At 36.9% G+C, this 22663-nt stretch overlaps 1 protein-coding gene across 1 annotated transcript in view; it reads right to left on the reverse strand.

Annotated features, from left to right (window-relative positions):
* The window catches only part of WDFY3 (WD repeat and FYVE domain containing 3), a 294837-nt gene that overhangs the window by 174822 nt on the left and 97352 nt on the right, over positions 1-22663 (reverse strand). The window contains exons 4-5 of the mRNA XM_037739168.1: positions 15386-15596; positions 6335-6458 (exon numbers count right to left, since the gene is read on the reverse strand). Coding sequence (XP_037595096.1) covers positions 6335-6458; positions 15386-15565 — 304 coding nt within the window. The 5' untranslated portion in view covers positions 15566-15596. The remainder of the gene's footprint in view (positions 1-6334; positions 6459-15385; positions 15597-22663) is intronic.

Here is a 22663-nt window from a genome sequence, read left to right on the forward strand (position 1 = left end):
ACCACTAGGTTTAACAGTGCTACCTAGCATGTAGCAAAAACATTAATAATAAACTGAAGATACTATTTTTTTATGCAGGTAAGAGTTTTCTGCTTTGCTGATATAAATTGACCATGTGCCCTAAAACTTAAGCAGAATGAGAACTGGCTGAGCTATCTAGAAGAGTTGGGGAAAATCTTAAGATACACCCTCTATACAATCTAGCCAAAACATTATGTTAATTTGACATTACGTCAAATTAATTGAGTCACTAATTACTTCTAGCAAAAGCCACATGGAGGCAAAGGACAAAGAAAGAATTAAGGGAGAAAGAGAGACTGTGAATTGACCTAAATGTATAACTAATCATCCATATGTCCATTTCGCAACTTGATATTCCCAAAAAGGTTTCCATTTTCAGTAACTTCAGATAGATGTAAACAACAGACCTGCACATAAGCTTGTTTCCTACTGAGAGATCTGCAGCCCATATCTCAAGTATATCTGTTAGAAAGACTGTTATCTGTGTGTGGTGATTAGGCAACACCCAAAATAACAAGTCTTCCATAGCAAATTCAGAGGAGTACTGGAAGAATAACCCTGTTCTGGTGAACAACAAACAAAGCCAACCTTCAAAGGAATAACAGAAGGCTCACTTCACCTGTTTTTTTCCTAGAAAAAGTATGTGAATGTAAATTAAGACAAAATTCTTTTCAATGATAAAGTAGTCCAACTCACAAAAGGAGAAAGCAGAATGGCACTTGGTGGCCAGGGGCTGAGGGGAGGGGGAAATGGGGAGTTGCTGTGCAATGGGTATAAAGTTCTAGTCATGTAAGATAAAAATGTTCTAGAGCTCTGCTGTGCAGCATGGTACATAAAGTTAATAGTTTGGTTCTGTGAACTTAAAAATTGGTTAAGAAGGTAGATCCCATATTAAGTGTTTTTTAAATCATAATAAAAGCAAGTAAATAAGAAAATAAAGATGAAATATGTAAGAGTTGGATGAGTTAGGATATCCTTAGGTCCTAAAAAAATCTAGAACTTTTTACTAGAAAATTAATAGGTCAAAAAATCTCCAGGAAAGTATTTTTGATAGCACTGAACAAAAGAATTTTCCAATGTTCTAAACTAAAAATGAAAGAAAAAAAAAAAAAACAAGGATTCCTATAGTCAGGGCAAGGCTGACTGAGGAGACACCCAGAATTGTCTTCTTCTCTCCTAAAAATCAGGAAGGCTGGCTCTTCTAACTCTACTCCAAGTCTCAAAGCATTAAAAAAAAAAAAAAAAAAAAAAAAAAGGGGGGGGGGTGGGCAGAGAAATCCTATGTCCAAAATCAGTAAAAATTTATTGAACACCTAATTACGTGAGAAGTATTATTCTAGGTGGTAGTAATACAAGAGTGAACACAACAAACAATACAATTAAAGAAGTAAATAAACAAAATACTTTCAGATGATAACAGAGCTATGAAAGAAATACAGAATGTGACTGAATAGATACTAATGGGTAGGGACAGTGGTCAGAAGACCTATTTGAGATAGGGTACTCAGGAAAGATCTTTCATGAGGAAGTAAACACACAAACTAAATTGAATATCATAGGATCCAAAGATTAATAAATTTCAGAAGTTTAAAACTAAAAATTATGTGAAATTACATAATACAAAAAAAATGTATCTTAAAAATCCCTAAGTAATAAGATGTCACCAATGAGGAAAAGTGGATGAAAAGCATATGATCCTATATACTATTTTTGTAGCTTCCTATGAGTCTATGATTATTTTAAACTTAAAAGTTGAAAAAACAAACTTGTGTAACTCCTACTGTAATTAACAGTGAGACATCTTCTACTCAATTTAAGACATCTTTCATTATATCTAAAAAATTGCCCTGTGGATGTAAAATCATAAAGGGAGTTAGGAAAACAAATCTCTAATGTAGCAAAATGTCTTTCTACAAACATGCAGATTAGGTATTTAAAAAAATAGTAACAGAGGCAAGTATAAATAAGTTTTCAGGAATTTTTTCCTAATTTAGTATGTCCTTCAAGAAAGAAAATGCAATGACAGTCAGCATGTGACAGAAATTTACCTTCAATAAAAAGGCATAAACTACCCAAATCTTACACTGTATGTCAACTTTTTCCTTCAACAGGAGTAACTGAAATCAGAAAAGATAAAAAAAGAGCCAGGTAGCTCAGGCCTGTAATCCCAACACTTTGGGAGGCTGAGGCCAGCAGATCACTTGAGGCCAGTAGTTTGAAGCCAGCCTGGCAAACATGGTGAAACCCTGTCTCTACTAAAAATGCAAAAATTATCCAGGTGTGGTGGTGGATGCCTGTAATCCTAGCTACTTGGGAAGCTGATGGTGGAGAATCGCTTGAACCTTGGAGGCGGAGGTTGCAGTGAGCTGAGATCGAGCCACTGCACTCCAGCCTAGTCAACAGAGTGAGACTTTGTATCATTCAAAAAAAAAAAAAAAGATAAAAAAGGATATAATACTATTTTGAATAAAGGGAGAAGACAGGGACAGAGATACCCTAAATTATCTTAGCACCTTTCATTGGACTTGTTTCAAGGACTGCCAATATAATTTAAAACATCTCACTTTAAAATCCATACATCAGTCTCTGGAATATACTGCTTCTGTGTAAGGGATTTAGTCCTCAATCTAAATTTTAATGGTGGTTACTCCAAAGATTGCCTAATAGGCTCCAATTAAGGTGGAAGATTGAGAATATGCATTTATTTCTGCTCTGTTTGGAAATGTCACTGCTACAAGAAGAAATGTGTTCCTTCAAAATTCATATTTTGAAGCCATAACCCCCAATGTGAATGTATTTGAAGATGATGCTTATGAGAGGCAGCAGGTTATGAGGTCATGAGGGTGGGGGCCTAATGACAGGATTAGTGCCGTTAAAGGAAGAGACGACAGAGAGCTGACTCTCTTTTCCCCTCTCCAACCTGATCACCCAGCAAGAAAGCAGCAGTCTGTATGCCAGGACAAAAGCTCTTATCAGAACCTACCACCCTGTTCCCACACTTTCAGCCTCCAAAGTTGTGAGAAAATCAATTTCTGCAGTTTAAATCTTCTAGTCTATGGCATTTTGTTATAGCAACCTAAGAAGACTAATACATCCACTGATATGGTTTGGCTCTGTGTGCTCACCCAAATCTCATCTCAAATTGTAATCTTCATGCGTCCACGGAGAGGCTTGGAGGGAGGTGACTGGATCATGAGGGTGCATTCCCCAATGCTGTTCTCACAATGGCGAGTGAGTACTCATGAAATCTGATAGTTTTATAAGTGTTTGACAGTTCCTTCAAATGCTCTCTTCTCTCTCCTGCTGCCTTGTCAAGAAAGTGCTTGCTTCCCCTTTGTCTTCTGCCATGTTTATAAGTTTTCTGAGGCCTCCCCAGCCATATGAAACTGTGAGTCAATTAAACTGCTTTTCTTTATCCTAGTCTTGGGTATTTCCTTATAGCACTATGAAAAATGGATGAATACATCCACTAAAATGCTTGTAAAAGGATTTTTAAAAGGTATAAATTCTTCAGAACAAGAAGAACAGAATAAATGAAAGCAATGAAATTTTGGATGCTAAAATAGCAGAGAGATTCATGGTTACTTACTGATTTAGCAAGCCCTAGAATCTTGAAGTAATTCAGGAAAAGTGGAAAAGCAACCAAACTAACAAAGAACCCCTGAGAGGCTCAGAAATTGGTGGCACTAGGCACCTTTGGAAGCTGAAGTAAATATGGAACTATAATGAGAAGGATTGGTGGAAAATATGTTCAAGAGCAGTTAGACCCAAGGTCCCCACTACTATGTGGGCACCAGACCAGAGGTTGGTTTGTTCACTGAAAAGAATAAGAGAAGGAGTATAGACTGGTGGACACCAGGCACCATGTGGACACACAAAGGTTAAATAAAAGCTTATATACTAAACCTTCAGGATCCCCAAATCTTTCTGCTACTTTGCTTCCAAAATGCATATATTTTCCAAGAAGAGACTGGACAATTCTCTGAGTACTGCTTAGTTTAGGAAAAAGATCACCAAAAAAAATAGCCCAGCAAGATCACCTTATGTTGAAGCCCACAGATGCAAGCTTCACACACAATTAAAAAGCTTTTTAATGCTCCATTCTTATGTAAGAGCAGATGGTCAAGGGTGAGACATGTAAGGACATTCTTTAACATAAAAGGCAAAGACAAAAACAAATTGATAAAAAAAACAACTGTTGTATTAAACCTGAAAGAAACAGATTGTTTAAGGAGAAAAAATCTGAAAGAAAGAAAAAGAAACCTCAGAAAGAGAATGCATCCCAAAAATAATAGAAATCAGTAAGAAAAGACACTTAGAAATAAAAAATATTTTTTAAAATGAGAAAAATATAATGTCACAAATGAAAAAAGAAAAACCTCCATAGAAGAGACGGATGATAAAATTGAGTTCTCTTAGCAAGTAGTCAAAAAAGAAAGATAGAAAATGAAAGGAAGGGTAAAAAAATGAGAGGAACAGTCTAAGAGGGTCATCTGACCAGAAGGAGAAAACAGAGGGGAGGATATTATTAAACAATTCATGAAACTTTCCCCAAATTAAAGGGTATGAATAACCAGACTGAAAGAGTCCAATGAGTACCTAGCACATGTATAAAAACAGGTCTACCACAAGGCATCTTATTATAAAATTTTAGAAAAGCAGGGACAAAGAGAAGATCCTAAAAACTTCTAGAAAAAAAAAACAGGTTACAAAGGAAAAAAAACATCAAGAATCTAGGTAGCTTTCGATTTCTCAGTAACAATGTAAGAACCTAAATTATAACAGAAAAATTTTAAAATTCTGAGACAAAATTATTTCCAACATAGAACCTGATATTTACTTAAGGAGGACTGATAATAATGCAAGCGGCAAGATTTTCCAAAGTGACCCTGAGTGCTCACCCTGGGGTGCATGGAAAGACAGTGCTAAGACACCCACCACTGTCCATCTCAACCCATGGTCAACCTTCCCAGGCAATTAGTCGCTTCTAATCTCTGCTAAGAGGGCCTCCTGGATTACACAGCTAGCATTCTCAAACAACTCCTATAAATATCTAACAAGTATTCAAATGGCCTAAATCATAGGTAGTTTAAATGTCTCTTCACTAACGAGGTTACTCTCCAGCTTGCCTTTTAGGAATGGAGAGTAACGGGGGATAGAGAGAAGGAGAGGGAAGTATCTCTCCATTTAAATGTAAACCACGGCTGCATATTCAGCACATCTCCCCAGCACAAGTATCTGTGAGATCAGGAGAGTGGTAGGACTGTGTCTTCGTTTCTCTTATTGATCCCTGGTTTTATATTAAGCTTCCTTTTCTGTAGTAATCATGCTGTATGATGTAGTGGAATTTGTTCTAAGTCCTGGCAGCTGAAAGGTTTTCAGGCTAAAGGTAGCACACTTTAGTTACTGAAGAGAAAGAAACCCATTTTTTACATCAATAGTCAAAAAATGTTTAGCTCATGGTATGTCTAAAACGAACAAAACCCTCACAATTCCCTTGTGTCCTTTTTTATGAAGCTGCTGGAAAAGATGCTTTACCAAAATCAGGAATTTAAAGGATTCAGGAAACAGAATACATCCAAAAGAAATGAAAAGGCATCCCTGGACAATGTGAATAGAGATGTTAAAATGGCAGCTGTGCATGGCCTAGAGAGCAACTACTACAGATGACAGGGACCCCTAAGTAGCTTATGGTATAATGGGAAGATCAAGACGCATGCCCAGTGACCACCTAGGAGGTTGAGAAGAAAAACAGTAGTTCAGAGAGAAAAAATTTTTCTTTGCCTAAAGAAATCAAAAAACATTTCATCAAGGAAGCATGACTTAATCATGCTGACATTTAGACATATTGAAATGAGGAAAGAGTCTCTTTCCTCGGTGAAGCATTCTAAGTAAATGATTAAAATAAGAGTATAGACATGTTTGAGGACTACAGACAGCTGGATTTGGTTCAAATACAGAAAAGAAAACAAGCAATAGAATTAGAATATGCTTAAAAAAAAAAAAAGACCAGATGATAGCTTTGCCATAAATGTCATGCTGAGAAATTTGTATTTTGTTCAAAGGGAAAAAGAGACTATTTTAAAAGGTTAAAGTGGAAGTGGTAGTGGTCCAGGCAGAACAGCCTTGAGCAGAACTACTCAAGAGTTGAAGATGCTGAAACCAGGAGAAGAATGTGACTCTAAGAATGGGAATGGGGATAGCATGCATGTGCTGAGAATAAGGTCTGTTTTCCATTTAATTTTAATGGGACTTTTGCAGAACTGTCTGTTCATTCAAACAAGTCAGTATTTGCTGGCTACTGTAAAAATACCTGTGGATTTGTTTGATGCTCTCCTTCGAATTTCTGTCACCATTAGTCGTGAGACTTGCGTTGTGAACTGCAGAAGATCAGAAAATTTTTCTGTCATTGTATTTGGTGGAGCATTTCCAAAAACCTGTAGATAAGAAAAGACATTGTTAATGAAGCAATGATAAATTTTTCTTTTTATTCTGTGAATTTTTAATTTCCAGATGACTAGAGAATCAAGTCCAGAAAAGTCTATCCACACAGTTACTTTGGATCCTAATATGTTGAAAATACAACTCTTTCAATAAATCACATATCTAGCCACATTTCCTTATACATATTAATTTGTCGAAGAAATAATTAAAATCTAAGACACAAAGATATTATTGATAAAATTTTGATCAATCTCACTAAAAACCTTAGAAAATATAACTTTTTTTTTTTTTTTTTTTTGTGAGAGTCTCACTCTGCTGCCCAGGCTGGAGTGCTGCAGTGGCGCAATCTTGGCTCACTGCAACCTCTGCCTCCTACATTCAAACCATTCTCCTGCCTCAGTCTCCCGAGTAGCTGGGACTACAGATGCATGCCACCATACCTAGCTAATTTTTGTGTTTTTAGTAGAGACGCGGTTTCACCATGTTGACCAGGCTGGTCGTGAACTCCTAACCCCAGGCGATCCACCTCCCTTGGCCTCCTAAAGCGCTAGGATTACAGGCGTGAGCGACTCCGCCCAGCCAACATTTTTCTGAGTAAAGCTAATTTGAGAATTTAGAGAAAAGTTATAAATGATCTTTGATGGAGTACAGGCACACTGGATAGTGAAAAGCAGTTCTACTGCTAAATCCCTGGCTGACTTTAGAATTCACTAAACTCATTTTGTACTCAGAATTTCTACATACTAATCACAGATATTTTCAAAATAAGGCTGTTATGAAAAAGACTAGAATAAAGTAAATGGAAGGGTCAAGAAATAAACTTGTTTTTATACAATTTTTTAAATAAATGAACTTTATAATAAATAATTCTTATTCTTAATTTTATTTTTTATTATTTTTTTTGAGACCAGGGTCTTGCAATACTGCCCAGACAGGTCTTGAACTCCTGGGCTCAAGCTATCCTCCTGCCTCTGCCTCCCTAAGTTCTGGGATTACAGGCATGAGCCACTACACCCTGCTTACAATAAACATTTTTTAAAAACAAATGGGTATGGGTTCAGCAAAGAGAATTTAAGAAAATGAAACCTGGACAGACTACCCTAAGAAATGGTATTTTAATGAATATATAACTAGATGTATCCTGAAGTATTATTTTTAAAAATATTCTTTATAGCTGAAAGGAAATTCTCTATATTGTAAGGCTATCTCTCCCTTATAACACTCATTACACAGTATTTTATATTATTATTACCTGTTCAAATGTTACTACAATAGGAGAAAATATAATTTACTCATCTTCATATTCTCCCAAGCTAGCCCTCTGCCTTTTATAGTGGTGTTCCCTAAATATGGTTGTTTGTTTATATGTTGATTGCCCTCACAACCAAATTCTAGAGAACATTCAGGGAGCACTGAAGGAGAACATAAGAACACAGACTAAAATTAAGAAAGAAAACAAAACAAAAAAGCAAATAAAAGACCAAGCTAAGGAGATGGACTGGAAAAGAAAACCAAATAAAAATCTAAGACCAAAAAAAACTCTATATTTTTCAGGTATTGTTTACAAATTTTGGCCCAAAGATACAGAAGAGAAAACCTGATCTATCACATCATTCGCAGTGTCCTTAGCATAAGAAAAATAAGTATTTAAGAAAGTGCTTCTATTCCTCTTATTATACTAGTCCCCCCTATCTGTGAGAAGTAAGTTCTAAGACCCCTGAAACCACAGATAGTACCAAACCCCGTAAACACTATATTTTTTACTATAACACATATCTGTGGTAAAGTTTAATAAATTAGGCACAGCAGGAGACTGGCAACAGTAATAATAAAGTAGAACAATGGTAACAATATACTGTTTACTATTTGACAAATACAAGATTCCTTGTTACTGTAGATCTCAGAAACCTCAGCATACAGTTTTAAGTCAAAAACTTCTACCTTTTCACTTAAAGGAAGCACTTCTCTCTGGCATATCCAAGTTGCCAGTGGCTTACCTTTTGCACTTTGGGGTCATTATTAAGTAAAATAGGGTTTCTTGAAAACAAGCAGTTTGATACCAGGACAGTGGGTCTGATAACTGAGGCTGCTACTAAGTGACTATTGGGCTAATGGCCCAATACAGTGGACAAAGGAATAATTCATGTCCCAGAAGGGATGGAGCTGAATGATGTGAGATTTCAAACTTATAAATTGTTTCTGTAATTTTCCACTTAGTATTTTCAGACCACAGAGGACCAAAATCATGAAAAGCAAAACCATGAATAAGGAGGGATTACTGCATAATGTAAACAATTCCTTCCAAAGATCCCAATAAAAGGATATATGTAATATCCTTCTAATAGAAAATATGTTTCTTACATGTTTCTTATAACTTCCCTCAAATTAAGTTGAAAACACTAAAACAATAAATCAGTTCTACAAGGGTATCCTTTTATCCAGATACCTAGTGTGTTCAATAATTTGACAAATGAGTAATTTCTAATAATATCAAAAAAACAAACTGTACTGTTCAATACTTCCTCAGCAAATATGTATTTTTTTCTGCTAAGATTTTGATAAATGTTGGAATGCTGTACGATTAGAATTGATCTGTTACTTGTTAAATAATCTATGTTACCAGTTAAATAAAACCCATACTCTTTTTCTTTTTTTTTTTTTTTTTTTGCATCTTACTCTGTCTCTCAGGCAGGAGTGCAGTGGCACAATCACGGTTCACTGCTATCTTGACCTCCTGAGCTCAGGTGGCCCTCCCACCTCAGCCTCCTCAGTAGCTAGGACTACAAGTGCCTGCCACCATACCTGGCTAATTTTTATATTTTTTTGTAGAGACGGGGGTTTCTCCATGTTGTTCAGGCTACTCCTGGGCTAAAGTGATCTGCTCACACTGGCCTTCCAGAGTGCTGGGAATACAGGCATGAGCCACTGCACCTGGTCAGAAACCTCTATTCTTTAACAAAGTAGAGACTGATAAAAATTGAGAAGCCTAATAATCACATGTTTGAATAGCCACTCCACCTGTGCTCAGAGATGAGTACATAGCTTTTTGTAGCTTTTTGTTGTTGTTGTTGTTGAGACAGAGTTTCACTCTTGTTGCCTAGGCTGGAGTGCAATGGCTCGATCTCTGCTCACTACAACTTCGGCCTCCCAGGTTCGAGAAATTCTCCTGCCTCAGTCTCCTCAGTAGATGGATTACAGATGCCCACCACCATGCCCAGCTAAATTTTTTTGTATTTTTAGCAGAAACGCGGTTTCACCATGTTGGCCAGGCTGGTCTTGAACTCCTGGCCTCAGGTAGTCCGCCCATCTCAGCCTCCCAAAGTGCTGGGATTACAGCAGGCATGAGTCACTCACTGCTCCTGGTTGAGTACATAGCTTTTTAATGGAAGTGTCTACAAATATTCCTATTACTTAGAATGTATCAATGTATATTTTGCTCCTAAGAATTAGTAGGAGATATGTTATTCCCAAGAGTTATTAGGACAACTGAACAGAACCAATAGCTCATTCCTTGAGCAATAAGAAAGATATGATTATTCAACCAGTCTTCACGCTGAGTAAATAACAGACTGTTGAAAATGCTACTAACTTTTTACAAAAATCCTGATGTTTACTGCTTTATTTCCTCAAAGAAATTTTCTCACAAGATAAATAAAACTGACTTGAATTTACCAACCCAAAATCAGCACTATAGAAAAAAGACTACGTCATAATTGCTAATCTGAAATGAACAAGCATTGCTTCTTGAATAAGGTTTATTCACTCACAAATATTTATTGACTTCCTACCATATATGTCAGGCAATGTTCAAAGAGCAGTGGTTAGGAAGGTAAATAAATACATTTCCTGTGCTCATGAAACACAGGACATTTTAGCACAGAAGACCAGTGGCAAATATGTTGATTTTAAAATTAAAATTATTTAAAGATAGTGTTATGTTATGAAGAAAGTAAAACAGGATAGCTGAAAGAGAATGCCTGGGGTGGGAAGACGGTTGTCAGGAAAGGTCTCTGAAGAAGCAACTCCAGTGCCAAAGGATGACACTGACAAATGAGGAAAAGTTACAATTCAAAGAGACAAGGAAAGAGGGCTGCAAGCAGTGAGAACAGAGTTGTGCAATGACCTCAAAGTGAGATTGAGTTTGGGGTGTTGAGAAATTGAAAGGAGGCTGATAAAGCTGGGGCATTTTATATAAGAGGAAAATGGTACAAGGTTGGAGGGATACAGGGACTAAAGCATGAATCTTACATTGTAGATAATACTGAATGGATAAGGTAGCAAAGAAAAGAGTGTAGTTTTTGTGATTGACTTCAACAATTAAATCTAAAAATATTAGGTATATTTTCACTACTTTCAACAAGTAGTGGTATTTCTTGAAAATATACAATGCTTCCATCATTTATATAAATGTTTGCCAAACAGGATGCAGCATGAAGCTGGGAGTCAGAAGGTGTGGATTCTACTTCTCACTCTCAGGGAGTACTGACTCCTTGTCAAATTTTTCCGGTTCTAGGTCAGGTATTGTGGCTCACGACTATAATCCCAGTACTTTGGAAGGCCGAGGCGGGTAGATCACCTGAGGTCAGGAGGCGACACCAGCCTGGCCAACATGGTGAAACCCCATGTCTACTAAAAATATAAAAATTAGCTGGGTGTGGTGGCACATTCCTACAGTCCCAGCCACATGGGAGGCTGAGGCCTGAGAACTGCCAGAAACCAGGAGGCGGATGCTGTAGTCAGCCAAGATCGCCCCGCTACACTCCAGCCTGGGCACAGAACCAGACTGGGTCTCAAACAAACAATGACAAAAGATTTCTGGTTCTGCAGAGGAAGAAAGTTAGGCAAGAGGAGTGGTAAGACGTTCAACCCAAAAGGGCTGATTCTAGAATACATATGTGAAATTCATAACAGATTTAAAAAAACAAAAACAGTAGTAACTAAGGAACAAAAATACCTTCTAGCAAATTCACTAGAAATAACAACAATTACTATATAATACCAACATAAAATCTGCTTAGCACTATTCAAGTACTTGGTGTCATTTAAGCCTTATAAAATCCTACAGAAGAGGTTCTGTTAGTATCCTCATTTTACAGATAAGAAAATTAAGAGTTAGAGAAGTTAACTTAAAACAGGAGAAAATACAGACAGAATTTAAAACTACATCTGTCTGATTCCAAGCCAGGCTCTTAATCACTCAGTCCTATATTTTCCGCAAACTGTGCATGAACCCTATCACTGTAACTTTGCATAGTGTTCACCTTTAGAGAGAAATAGCAAAGTTTAACTTATTTTTAAAAGTCTTTTTTTTTTTTGAGACGGAGTTTTGCTCTTGTTACCCAGGCTGGAGTGCAATGGCACAAACTCAGCTCACCGCAACCTCTGCCTCCTGGGTTCAGGCAATTCACCTGCCTCAGCCTCCTGAGTAGCTGGGATTATAAGCACGCGCCACCATGCCTAGCTAATTTTTTGTATTTTTAGTAGAGACGGGGTTTCACCATGTTGACCAGGATGGTCTCGATCTCTTGACCTCTTGATCCACCCGCCTTGGCCTCCCAAAGTGCTGGGATTACAGGCGTGAGCCACAAAAGTCATTTTTAATATCCACCTAAATAGATTTCAGAAGATTTCCTGGCACCTCTTCAACCAAACATTTTTGTCACTCAGGGAAAACAAATTAATGGTGCTATCCAATGGCATTTATAAAGGCTCAATATATACTCGTTACTGAATGGTGCTATTCAATAAAAATGTTTTAAATATGACTAATAAAAGAAATGTTGGAATGTTTACAAACGTTTTAAAAATGGAGGCTTTTGTTTCTTAAATATATATAATATCGAAAATTAAGTCAGACTATTGACCATTATTAGTCCTCAATTAATTTGCTATAAATAACAATGTTAAAAAATTAACAATGAAGATGTAAATTGCATTATTTCATATGGTAAGTCAGTTAAGATTTCTTAACAATTAATATAAATGTTTAGGGAAACATTTATCTTATGCTCTTTCTGTTTTCTAAGAAGGACCATCAGATGAGAGTTTGAGAAGAAGAGAATGCCCAACTCAGCCCTGTCCCCTCCTTGTGAGCTCTGCCTGTCTCATGAGAATATGCATTCTCATCTGCTCTGGCTGTGGCTTGCAACTGTTCAGTTCTGCCAGTGACTGGGTAAGTAAACATGACTATTTCAGTGCTGAATTCAGCAAGTCCTTTGTTGCACAGACCCAAGTCACATTCTCCAGTATCAACTCTATTGGTATTATGTAATAAGTAATAAAGCTACAACAAAATAATTCATCTGTCTGCCTTATGATTTCTCTCTCACTTGGTTCTAAGTTTGGGTGATCTCTCTTAAGCTAACAGATTAAAAAGTGATGGTAATTTGTAAGGGATTAAAAAAGGACACTATTACATTTACATGCTTCTCAAATATAAATTGGAAATAAGTACAAAAATAAGGGCGTTTCTTAAAGAAGATCTAATTGGTAAACATTACATTTTATAATATGCTACAAAATATAACAAGTAGTACAGTAATTAACAGTGGCAGCTATGAATTTTCTGACAAGTAAAATGCTACTCATTTTGAGTAAGTTTAAACCAAATTTTTTTTGTCAACTTTTGTTCTTGGAACTAAAGATTAATTCTTTTTAAGAATGCTGAATAAATATTATTCAGCTATTTTCAGACTTCACCATCATCTTTCAGTTTAAGCAAATCAGCAAGAGGGAAGACAACAGCAGCCTCCTTGTAGGACAGTAATGAAGACAACAGGAGGCATTTCAAGAACCAGCATGAGACGGGGCCCGGAACAAAGACTCTACGTGTCATTTCCCAGCCCATGTCTCTCAAAGGCAAAAATCATGCACCGAAATAACACTATTAAGCATACTTTAAAAACTAGGCTGTAGATAGCTGTCCATGTCTAACAGTATTATAGCTTGTTCACCATTTAGCTCTAATCAAGTAAAGTCTCAAATATCAACACTGCAATTCCTTTTTAGCAATCATGCTAAGAACTGGTTGGCTCTAGCGACATACTAAGCTATTCCACTCACCATAGGTACTTCTCACTAATGGAGAATGCTCAAGCACAAGTGGCCAAATGTTAAACAGATATAGCTATATATTTCTAAATTTAATGAAAATTGTATCTAAGGACAATTTTAGTTTATTAATTATTATTACATCCACTGAATAAGAATTATTTTTAAAATAATACATTTTTCAAATTGGTCACAACGGTACAGATACAACTTTCTATCTTTTCTTCAGAGTTACTGAACCTTTGTGATACTCAAATCACTGTGATATTCTAATTATAATATAGGTTTAAGGCATTGCATACATATGTGCTTTGAATCAACCAAATAAAAACTTTTGAGAAAATTTAATAATGAGACAATAACATAGGACACAAGATAACTAAGTCCAACATTATAAGTGATAGAGAATAATTACTAAATTATCTCCTATCTACTTCTTAAAACAACAAATATTCATAAGATTCTTTTAGTCTAGTAGACTGTGAAGGCCTAACTGATGAAATACATGGGATATATACATATATATGTAGGCTATTACTTAATAATTTATGTTAATAGCCAAGAACAATTCCACTAACTGCTCTAAACATTGTCATTACCTTGTAAACATTCCTAAGTCAGAGAGAAGGAAATTACCTCAAACTACTCAGTAGTCAACAGCACATCATGACATTAAAGTTAAACAAAAATAAGATTAAAAAACAAAACTTCTGGGTAACAAAAATTAACTTCCTACAATAAAAATTATTAACTTCCATGAATAGGGCTTAAAACAATAGTTTGTCATAGTTCTCTCTCCCATTTTTAAAAGAGCTATTTTAAACCTTTCCCCAGTTCTTCTCACATTCCTACTCTAGCATCTCCTCCCTCTATCATTCTCATAATCAACAGAAGTAAAAGTATGTTATTTAAAAGTGCTTCATGGCAGCAGCAATTAGTGGTGAAGAGTGGTAGGGCAACTACAAGCCTATGAAATTATTTGACTTTTTAAAATGATGTATTTGTGAACTTTTGATAAATATATAGACGTTATCATTATTATTATTATTTGTTTTTTGAGACAGAGTTTTGCTCTTGTCACCCAGGCTGGAGTGCAATGGCATGATCTTGGCTCACCGCAACCTCCATCTCCCGGGTTCAAGTGTTTCTCCTGCCTCAGCCTTCCAAGTAGCTGGGATTATAGTCACCTGCCAGCACACCCAGCTAATTTTTGTATTTTTAGTAGAGATGGAATTTCACCATGTTGGCCAGGCTGGTCTCAAACTCCTGACCTCAGGTGATCTGCCTGCCTTGGCCTCCCAAAGTGCTAGGATAACAGGCACGAGCCACAGTGTCCAGCCTAAAGTTATTTTAAAGATACCCAACAAGATTGGTACATGTAATTCACAAAATATATTAAAACATTAACTCTATTTGGGTTCTCTATAGCCTATAACTATCCTCTTACACTAACTCTTAACAGCAAATTGTAATGACTTTTTAAAGCGTACAAAGGGTTTGGGCAAGTGTATCATTTGGTGTAATAAAACCATCACTTTAAAAGGTAACAGAAATAACACAATTGGTAATTTACAATCTATTCCTCTTCCAAAACCCAACCCCATTACAGGGACATTTTAGACAATGCTCACAGTTTGCCCTTTATCTGTTAAAAATTAAAGAAGTCCCACTAACAGTAGTTTATTCTGACCAGGTTTCCCATCAAATCACATTGCTTTACAGCAAATTGAAAAGATGAAATGATAACACCAAGCTTCTTAAAAGCTTACTCATCCTATCATTTTTTTCTATCTATGGCATACCAGTAACTTTCAGATTCTTGTAGTGCCAGCCAGTCCTGGAAGGTGTGTGTCTGGCAACCTGGACTTACCCTGTTAAACACTGGCAGCATCATATACAGTTTCTCTTCTTGTTCCTTCTGAGTCATGTGCCGGGGAGGATGGCACAACTCCGTGAAGAGCCGGCGGAGGTGCATCAGTCCCAAGGCGTTGTCTTGTGGGCTGCACTCCTCCTGCCTCGGCCGCCCCATGATCCTCTTCACCATGTTCATCTTGGCTGGTTGGTGAGACACACTTCTAATTCTGTAGAAAAATGTCAGTACATGAACAGTTGAAACATCATCATCGTGACTACGTCAAGCATGCATGTAAGAGCTTATAAGAAATTTACAAAACAAAATTATGTCTAAAATATATCATTCTATTTCTTTAAACAGAAAAGACAGAGAAGCAAAATTCTGATAAATTCCTCCTGAAGGACAAATTATGAATCATAGTACTGGAAGTTCCTACTCACTTTGCCACAATTTGTGTAAAATGTAAAACATTAATCAGACAAGTAACAAATGTTTCCAATTAATTTCGTCACATCAAGTTCAAAAATAAAGAGGCCGGGCATAGTGGTGCACACCTGTAATCCCTGCACTTTTGGAGGCTGAGGCGGCTGAATGGCTTGAGCTCAGGAGTTCGAGACCAGCCTGGGCAATATGACAAAATCCCGTCTCTACTAAAAATACAAAAATTAGTCAGGTGTGGTAGTGTGTGCCTACAGTCCCAGCTACTCAGGAGGCAGAGGTGGGAGGATCACTTGAGCCTGAGAGGTTGAAGTTGCAGTGAGCCAAGATCATGCCACTGCATTCCGGCCTGGGCAACTGAGGCCCTGTCTTTAAATAAATAAAAAAAATAAAAACATAAAGGGATCACAAAACTTACTATTAACAGACTTCTTAATGGTTAAGGTAAAAATACTGAAAAAACAAACTTTACCCTAATCTTAACACATCTAACACAGCCCAAAACACCAAAACCTCACAAATTTTTCAATTTTAGTTATTTAATTTATAATTAATTTTTCCCTAGAAAATTCAAGTATACCTTGAGTACCTGAAGAATAGTGTATATTATAAATTAAAATATGCAAATGAAATATAATAATATTCTAATTTATCATATAAGTCATAAAAGGACAGTGAAAATGATCATGTAATGGTAGACTACGTTCTAAAATTATAATTTGGTAAATCACGTTAAATCATTTAGTAGACAATGATAAGCATTTTTAAAAGAAGTGAAATAGAATAGAAAAAAATAGAAGATATATGAAAATAACTTGTTTCATGAAGCTTATTTCAGATAAGTGTGGATGAATGTGTGCTGAATCATAATGCAAAATGTATCCCTTGCTAGAGCTGCAGTTAAAAAAATACACAAACTAATCATTGAGTTAAAGTATATACAGAATCAGTAACAGCAAGCTTTCAGAAAGCATCATTACCCCTTTTTAACCACTACTAACGATGCCAGCAATTAGCTAAGTCTAGACACAAAAACAGGATATCTTACAAAAGGAACCAGGAAGGCTGGGAGGACATTCTGGGTATGCAGAATTTGGATGAAAGACAATTTGCTTTTTAATCCATAGAAAAGCAGGCATCACCTGAGATTAATTTTTAATTTTGCTACAGAACCACATAAGCCAGTATGCCATTTAAGAAATGAAGCACTACAACAAGGTTAGAGTTTTATTTACTAAACATTTGCCTATTGATTTTTAAGACTATAAGAACAAGAATTTCAAACACACTTGCCCTTGCAAATTTTGAGTGAATTCCATATTTGACTACAGGTATATGCTGAGGCACTGTAGCTAACAGGAGGATATGATGTGACTCATCACAAGTGAGGAGGAGACAGACAAATTCTGCCTAGAACTCTGCCAATGGCTTGTTTGCACTGAATGACTACTGTGCAGAGAGCACTTGGCACTGTTTCAAGTGTCCAACTGCAGGAAACAGCATTAACACATAGGCACAGGGCTGGGAGAGCATATAATCTGCAAAATAACAAAAGTTAGTCCAGTTCAAAGATGTCCAATGTATCTTATTCTTGAAAAACATATCCTCCAAATATAAATATCTCAACAAATATGTTCAAATAAACTACTATGTGCTGCAGTCCTAGAAATCCCTTGAGTAAAACTTAAATTTGAAGTGAACTATAAACATTCTGTAAATTAACTAACACTTTAGATTATTTATAGTTCTGCTCCATGTCCTTACTCTGTAGCTAGAGTTCATAATCTAGAGATCGTGGATAGGACTTAGCGGACTCATGATCCTCCAACACTTCAAAAAATTTTTTCCTAACAGATTCGCAGCTTTCAGAGGGGTCTACATCATTTTTTAAAAGGTCAAGAATCATTCTCTGTTTTTACAATGAGTTTCAAAGAACTTACAGAACATCTCATCTGCTCCTGATTCAAACTTACAAAAATGGTGTGAAGAGAGAATTCTCTCTTTTTTCCCCTAGGTTTTATTGAGGTATAAATGAGAAATAAAAATTGCATACACTTTAGGTACAACAATGTTCTGATATACATACACACTGTGAAATAATCAGCACGATCAAATTAATTAATATATTAATCACCTGAAATAGTTATCATTCAAAAAAATCTGTGGTGAAATGATGTAATATCTACCTTCGTAGCAAATTATCAAGTACACAATACACAATCAATTATCAATAATGTCACATTGCTGTATATTAGATCTCCAGAACTTCCATCCTTTGAACAATATCTCCCCATTTTCCACTCTCCCCAGCCCCTGGCACCCACCATTCTACTCTACTTCTGAGTTTGACTACTTTATACTCCACATGTAAGTGATATACAGTATTTGTCTTTACATGACTGGTTTATTTCACATTTAGTATTTTCACATTAGTATAATCTTCTCAAGGCTCATCTATGTTGTTGCAAATGACAGCACTGCCTTCTTTTATAAGGCCGAATAATATTCCATTGTGTGTGCTACACATGCACACATACATATCTCATTTTCTTTATCCATTCATCTGTCAAGGGACATTGAGATTGTTTACATATCCTGGCTTTTGTGAATAGCGCTGTAACGAACATGAGTGTGCAGGCATCTCTTCAAGATACTGATTTCATTTCCTTTGGAAATATATCCAGAAGTGAGATTGCTGTATCATAAAGATAGTGCTATTTTTAAATTTCTTGAGGAACTTCTAAACTGTTTTCCAAGGTAGCTATACCAACTGATATTCCCACCAATGGTGTACATGAGTTGCTTTTTTTCCACATTCTGGGCAACAGTTATCTTTTGTCTTTCTGATAATAGCCAATCTAATAGGTATGAGGTGATATCTTATTATTGTGGTTTTGATCTGCATTTCCCTGATGTTTATTAATATTGAGCATCTTTTCACATGTCTATTGGCTATTTGTATATCTTTTCTGGAGAAACATCTATTTGTGGGGTGCTCTGCTCACTTTTTAATCAGGTTATTTGAGTTTTGCTATGAGTTGCATGAGTCCCTTACATACATAAATCATTACCTATATACCAGTATCATGAGGCTCCCCCACTGGTTTTACCTAGTAGTTTCAGGTATTATATTTAAGTCTTTAGTCAATTTTGAGTTAGTTGTTGCATATGGTGTAAGGTCTAATTTTATTCTTCTGCATGTGGATATCCAGTTTTCCCAACACTGCTTATTACAGAGACTATCTTTCACCATTCCACATTCTAAGCACCCTTGTTGAAGATCAGCTGACTGCAAATGCACAGATTTATATCTGATATCTCTATTCCATTTCATTGGTCTACACAGCCATAGCAGTGTTGAAGAAAAAAAAACCTGGAACTATCATATTTCCTGACATCAAAATATATTACAGAGCTACAATAATCTTCATATGAAGATTATTGTAGCTCTGTAATATATTTTGATGTCAGGAAATAATCTTCATACTATTAAGATTATTGTAGCTCTGTAATATATTTTGATGTCAGGAAATATGATAGTTCCAGGTTTATTTCTTCTTGTTCAAGACTGCTATGGCTATTTGGGTTCTTTTGTGGTTCCACATGGATTTTAAGATTTTTTTTTTCTATTTCTGTAAAGAATGCTATTGGAGGCTAGATGCAGTGGCTCACGCCTATAGTCCCAGCACTTTGGGAGGCCGAGGTAGGCAGATCACCTGAAGACAGGAGTTTAAGACCAGCTTGGCCAAAAGGGTGAAATCCCATCTCTACTAAAAATACAAAAAGTTAGCCAGACATGGTGGTACACACCAGTAGTCCCACCTACTTGGGAGGCTGGGGTAGGGGAATCACTTGAGCCTGGCAGGTGGAGGTTGCAGTGAGACGAGATGGTACCACTGCACTCCAGCCTCGGTGACAGAGCAAGACTCCATCTCAAAAAAAAAAAAAGGAATGCTATTGGAATTTTTTATAAGGATTATGCTTAATCTACAGATTACTTTGGGTAGTATGAACATTGTAACAACATTAACTCTACCAATTCATGAACACAAGAAATCTTTGCATTTATCAATGTCTTAATGTCCATCATCAATGTTTTATTTTCAGCGTACAAGTCTTTCAATTCTTTCCATTGCTACTGCAAATGGGATTGCTTCCTGCCTTTAAAAGATGACCCCAAGATAAGAATTCACTCAAAGTATGATAGTGAAAAAGAACTTGGATGAGAATCCAGGCCTTCCAAGCCCAGTGAAGTAGCCTTCACCAGCCTTACTTATATTGATGTATCAATTTTAAATTATAAAATCCTTGGAAACTGTGACTCTAGTTAACATGTTTATTTATTTAGCATTAGGTAACAATCAGAATGTGAAAATAATCTTTTTTGAGTTTTCTGAAATACATCAATTTTTTTTTTCTTTTGAAACCGGGTCTTGCTCTAACACACAGGCTAGAGTGCAGTGGCGCAATCACAGTGCTCACTGCAGCCTTGAACTCCTGGGCTCAAGTGACTCTCCCACCTCAGCCTCCCTAGTAGCTGGGATGACAGGTGTGCACCACCATGCCTGTCTAATTTTTCCATTTTTTGTAGAGATGGGGTTTCATCATGTTTCCCAGGCTGGTCTCAAACTCCTGGGCTGAAGCAATCCACCTGTCTCGGCCTCCCGAAGTGCTGGGATTACAGGCATGAGCCACCGCACCTGGCCTCAACTTTCATTTTAAAAATACACACCATTATATTATGACAAATATTATCTCACTATATATAACCAAGCTATTCCAATATGGTTATTTAATATTTTATCGGAAACAAAAGGATACATACCAAACAGCCAAAAGTGACAAAGATTCTCTCCTTGACCAAACTCTAGTTAGGCTCTTTTGAACTCTCTTCTCAACTAGGCTTGGCTTTTGGCTTTCCGTGTTTGTCTCTGCATTGTCCAATTTTAGCAAGAAACCTGCTACCTCAGTTTAGCCGGAATCCCCATCCTACTAATCTGATCACCACTAGTATCTGATTGGGTGGCCATATCTCCCACTATCCTCCAGGTGATGGGTGTCTGATTACCCTGGCTTGCCTTCAACAACTATCTTGTTAGGTCAGTTTAGCCAGAAGCCCTAACGTTTCCTCTTAGTAATTTTCTATCTAATAACTGCCTCCCACCCCAGCCCTACTACCTAACCTATAACATGCCCACTTTTCCTCATTCTTTTCCAAGTAGAGTGCAATCTCTCCTTTCATTGCAAAACCCCACTGGAATGATCCCTACACCTATCATGATGGTATTGAATAAAGTCTGACTTTTTGTTCTTTTACAAATGCCAGAGACCAGGCACAGTAGCTTACACCTGAATTCTATCTCTTCGAGAGGTCCAGGCGGGCAGATCCTTTAAGTCCAGGAGTTTGAGACCAGTTTGGGAAATACTGCAGAACCTCGACTCTATAAAAAATATAAAAACTGGCCAGGCATGGTGCTGCATGCCTGTAGTCCCAGCTACTAGGAAGGCTGAGGTGGGAGGATCGCTTGAGTCTGGGGACGTAAAGTCTGCAGTGAGCCGTGAGTGTGTCATTGTACTTCAGCCTAGGTTATAGAGTGAGACCCTATCTCAGAAACTAGTACCAGAATGAGTAATTTTTTAAACACATCAGTGGGTTTACTTTTACATCTCAATTACTCAGATAATCTCAATGATGGGGGAAAAATCAGATTCCTCCTTTGCTCCCAATATACCAATTAACACTTAAGTGTATCAGTCTTCTGAGCCATGGTGGGGCAGGAGAATAGGGTCTGGAGGCAGGGAATATAAAGCCAGCTGGTGCTGACTACCTAAAGCTGGATCAAAAGGAAAACACCTGGGTCTGGAACTTCCAGGAGCTAAACCAAAAGGAAATACTACAGCTCCCCAGGCCAGAGTAGTAAAGGATCAAAGGCTATCCTCCTTAAGCCTCCCCCTTCCACCATTCTTAGATGGAAGGGAAAAGTGCCCTGGATTGGCTGTGGACCAAGGTCAGGCCATCCCTTCATCTGCATAGGACACCAATTCACCTTAGCCTTTATTTAGCCACATACCAAATCCTTCATCCAGATAAGGGGTAGCTGATAGGGACCTCAAAAGGAATACTTAAAACTCAGAAAACTTTGTAACCAGACTCCTGAGCTGCTTTCTTGGGCCCACTCCCATCCTGTGAAGCGCTTTCTCCTTTTAATAAATCCCTGCTTTAGCTGCTTCATTCCTTCGTTACTTGTGTCTCATTGCTTGTGCGTTTTGTCCAGTTCTTTGTGAAAAATGCCAAGGACCTGGACATCTCACACTTAAGGCCTGCTTTCTGGTAACGATGGCTTTGTGTACATTTAAATATTTACATTTAAAATATAATTCAGACCAAGAAGTAACATGTCTAAAATACTCTTCAGCAGCAAACGAGTAGAGGGAATAGGCACTTATCAAACCTTTACAAACATACCCATATAATAAATCAGGTAACTTCAGGTGAAAGGCTCTAAATACACTGGAATCTTGAGCTTCTTTCATCTATAAAATCCTTCCTCATCAACTTTTTGTAAAACTTAACAACATCATTTCTGTTCCATGCCAAGCACACTAGTTACATTTGATAAATGTTATCTTTTCTTCCTTTACCTTGATCATGAAGCATTTAATTTTTTATATGCATGTTTTTGGTTATTTAAGCAAGCAAAGCAAAGGAAATACTATAAGCCCTTACAGTACCGTTTTAGAGACTTGCAAAATGACACAATAAAGTAAGGAAAATGTATTTCTCAGTTGGATGTAGAATAAGAGGTTTACAAAGCAATTGAGAAAAGATATGCGAAATAAGGAGGACAAACCACA

Source organism: Cebus imitator, unplaced genomic scaffold (genome assembly GCF_001604975.1).
Source record: "Cebus imitator isolate Cc_AM_T3 unplaced genomic scaffold, Cebus_imitator-1.0 Scaffold64, whole genome shotgun sequence".
In the NCBI taxonomy this organism is placed as follows: domain Eukaryota; kingdom Metazoa; phylum Chordata; class Mammalia; order Primates; family Cebidae; genus Cebus; species Cebus imitator.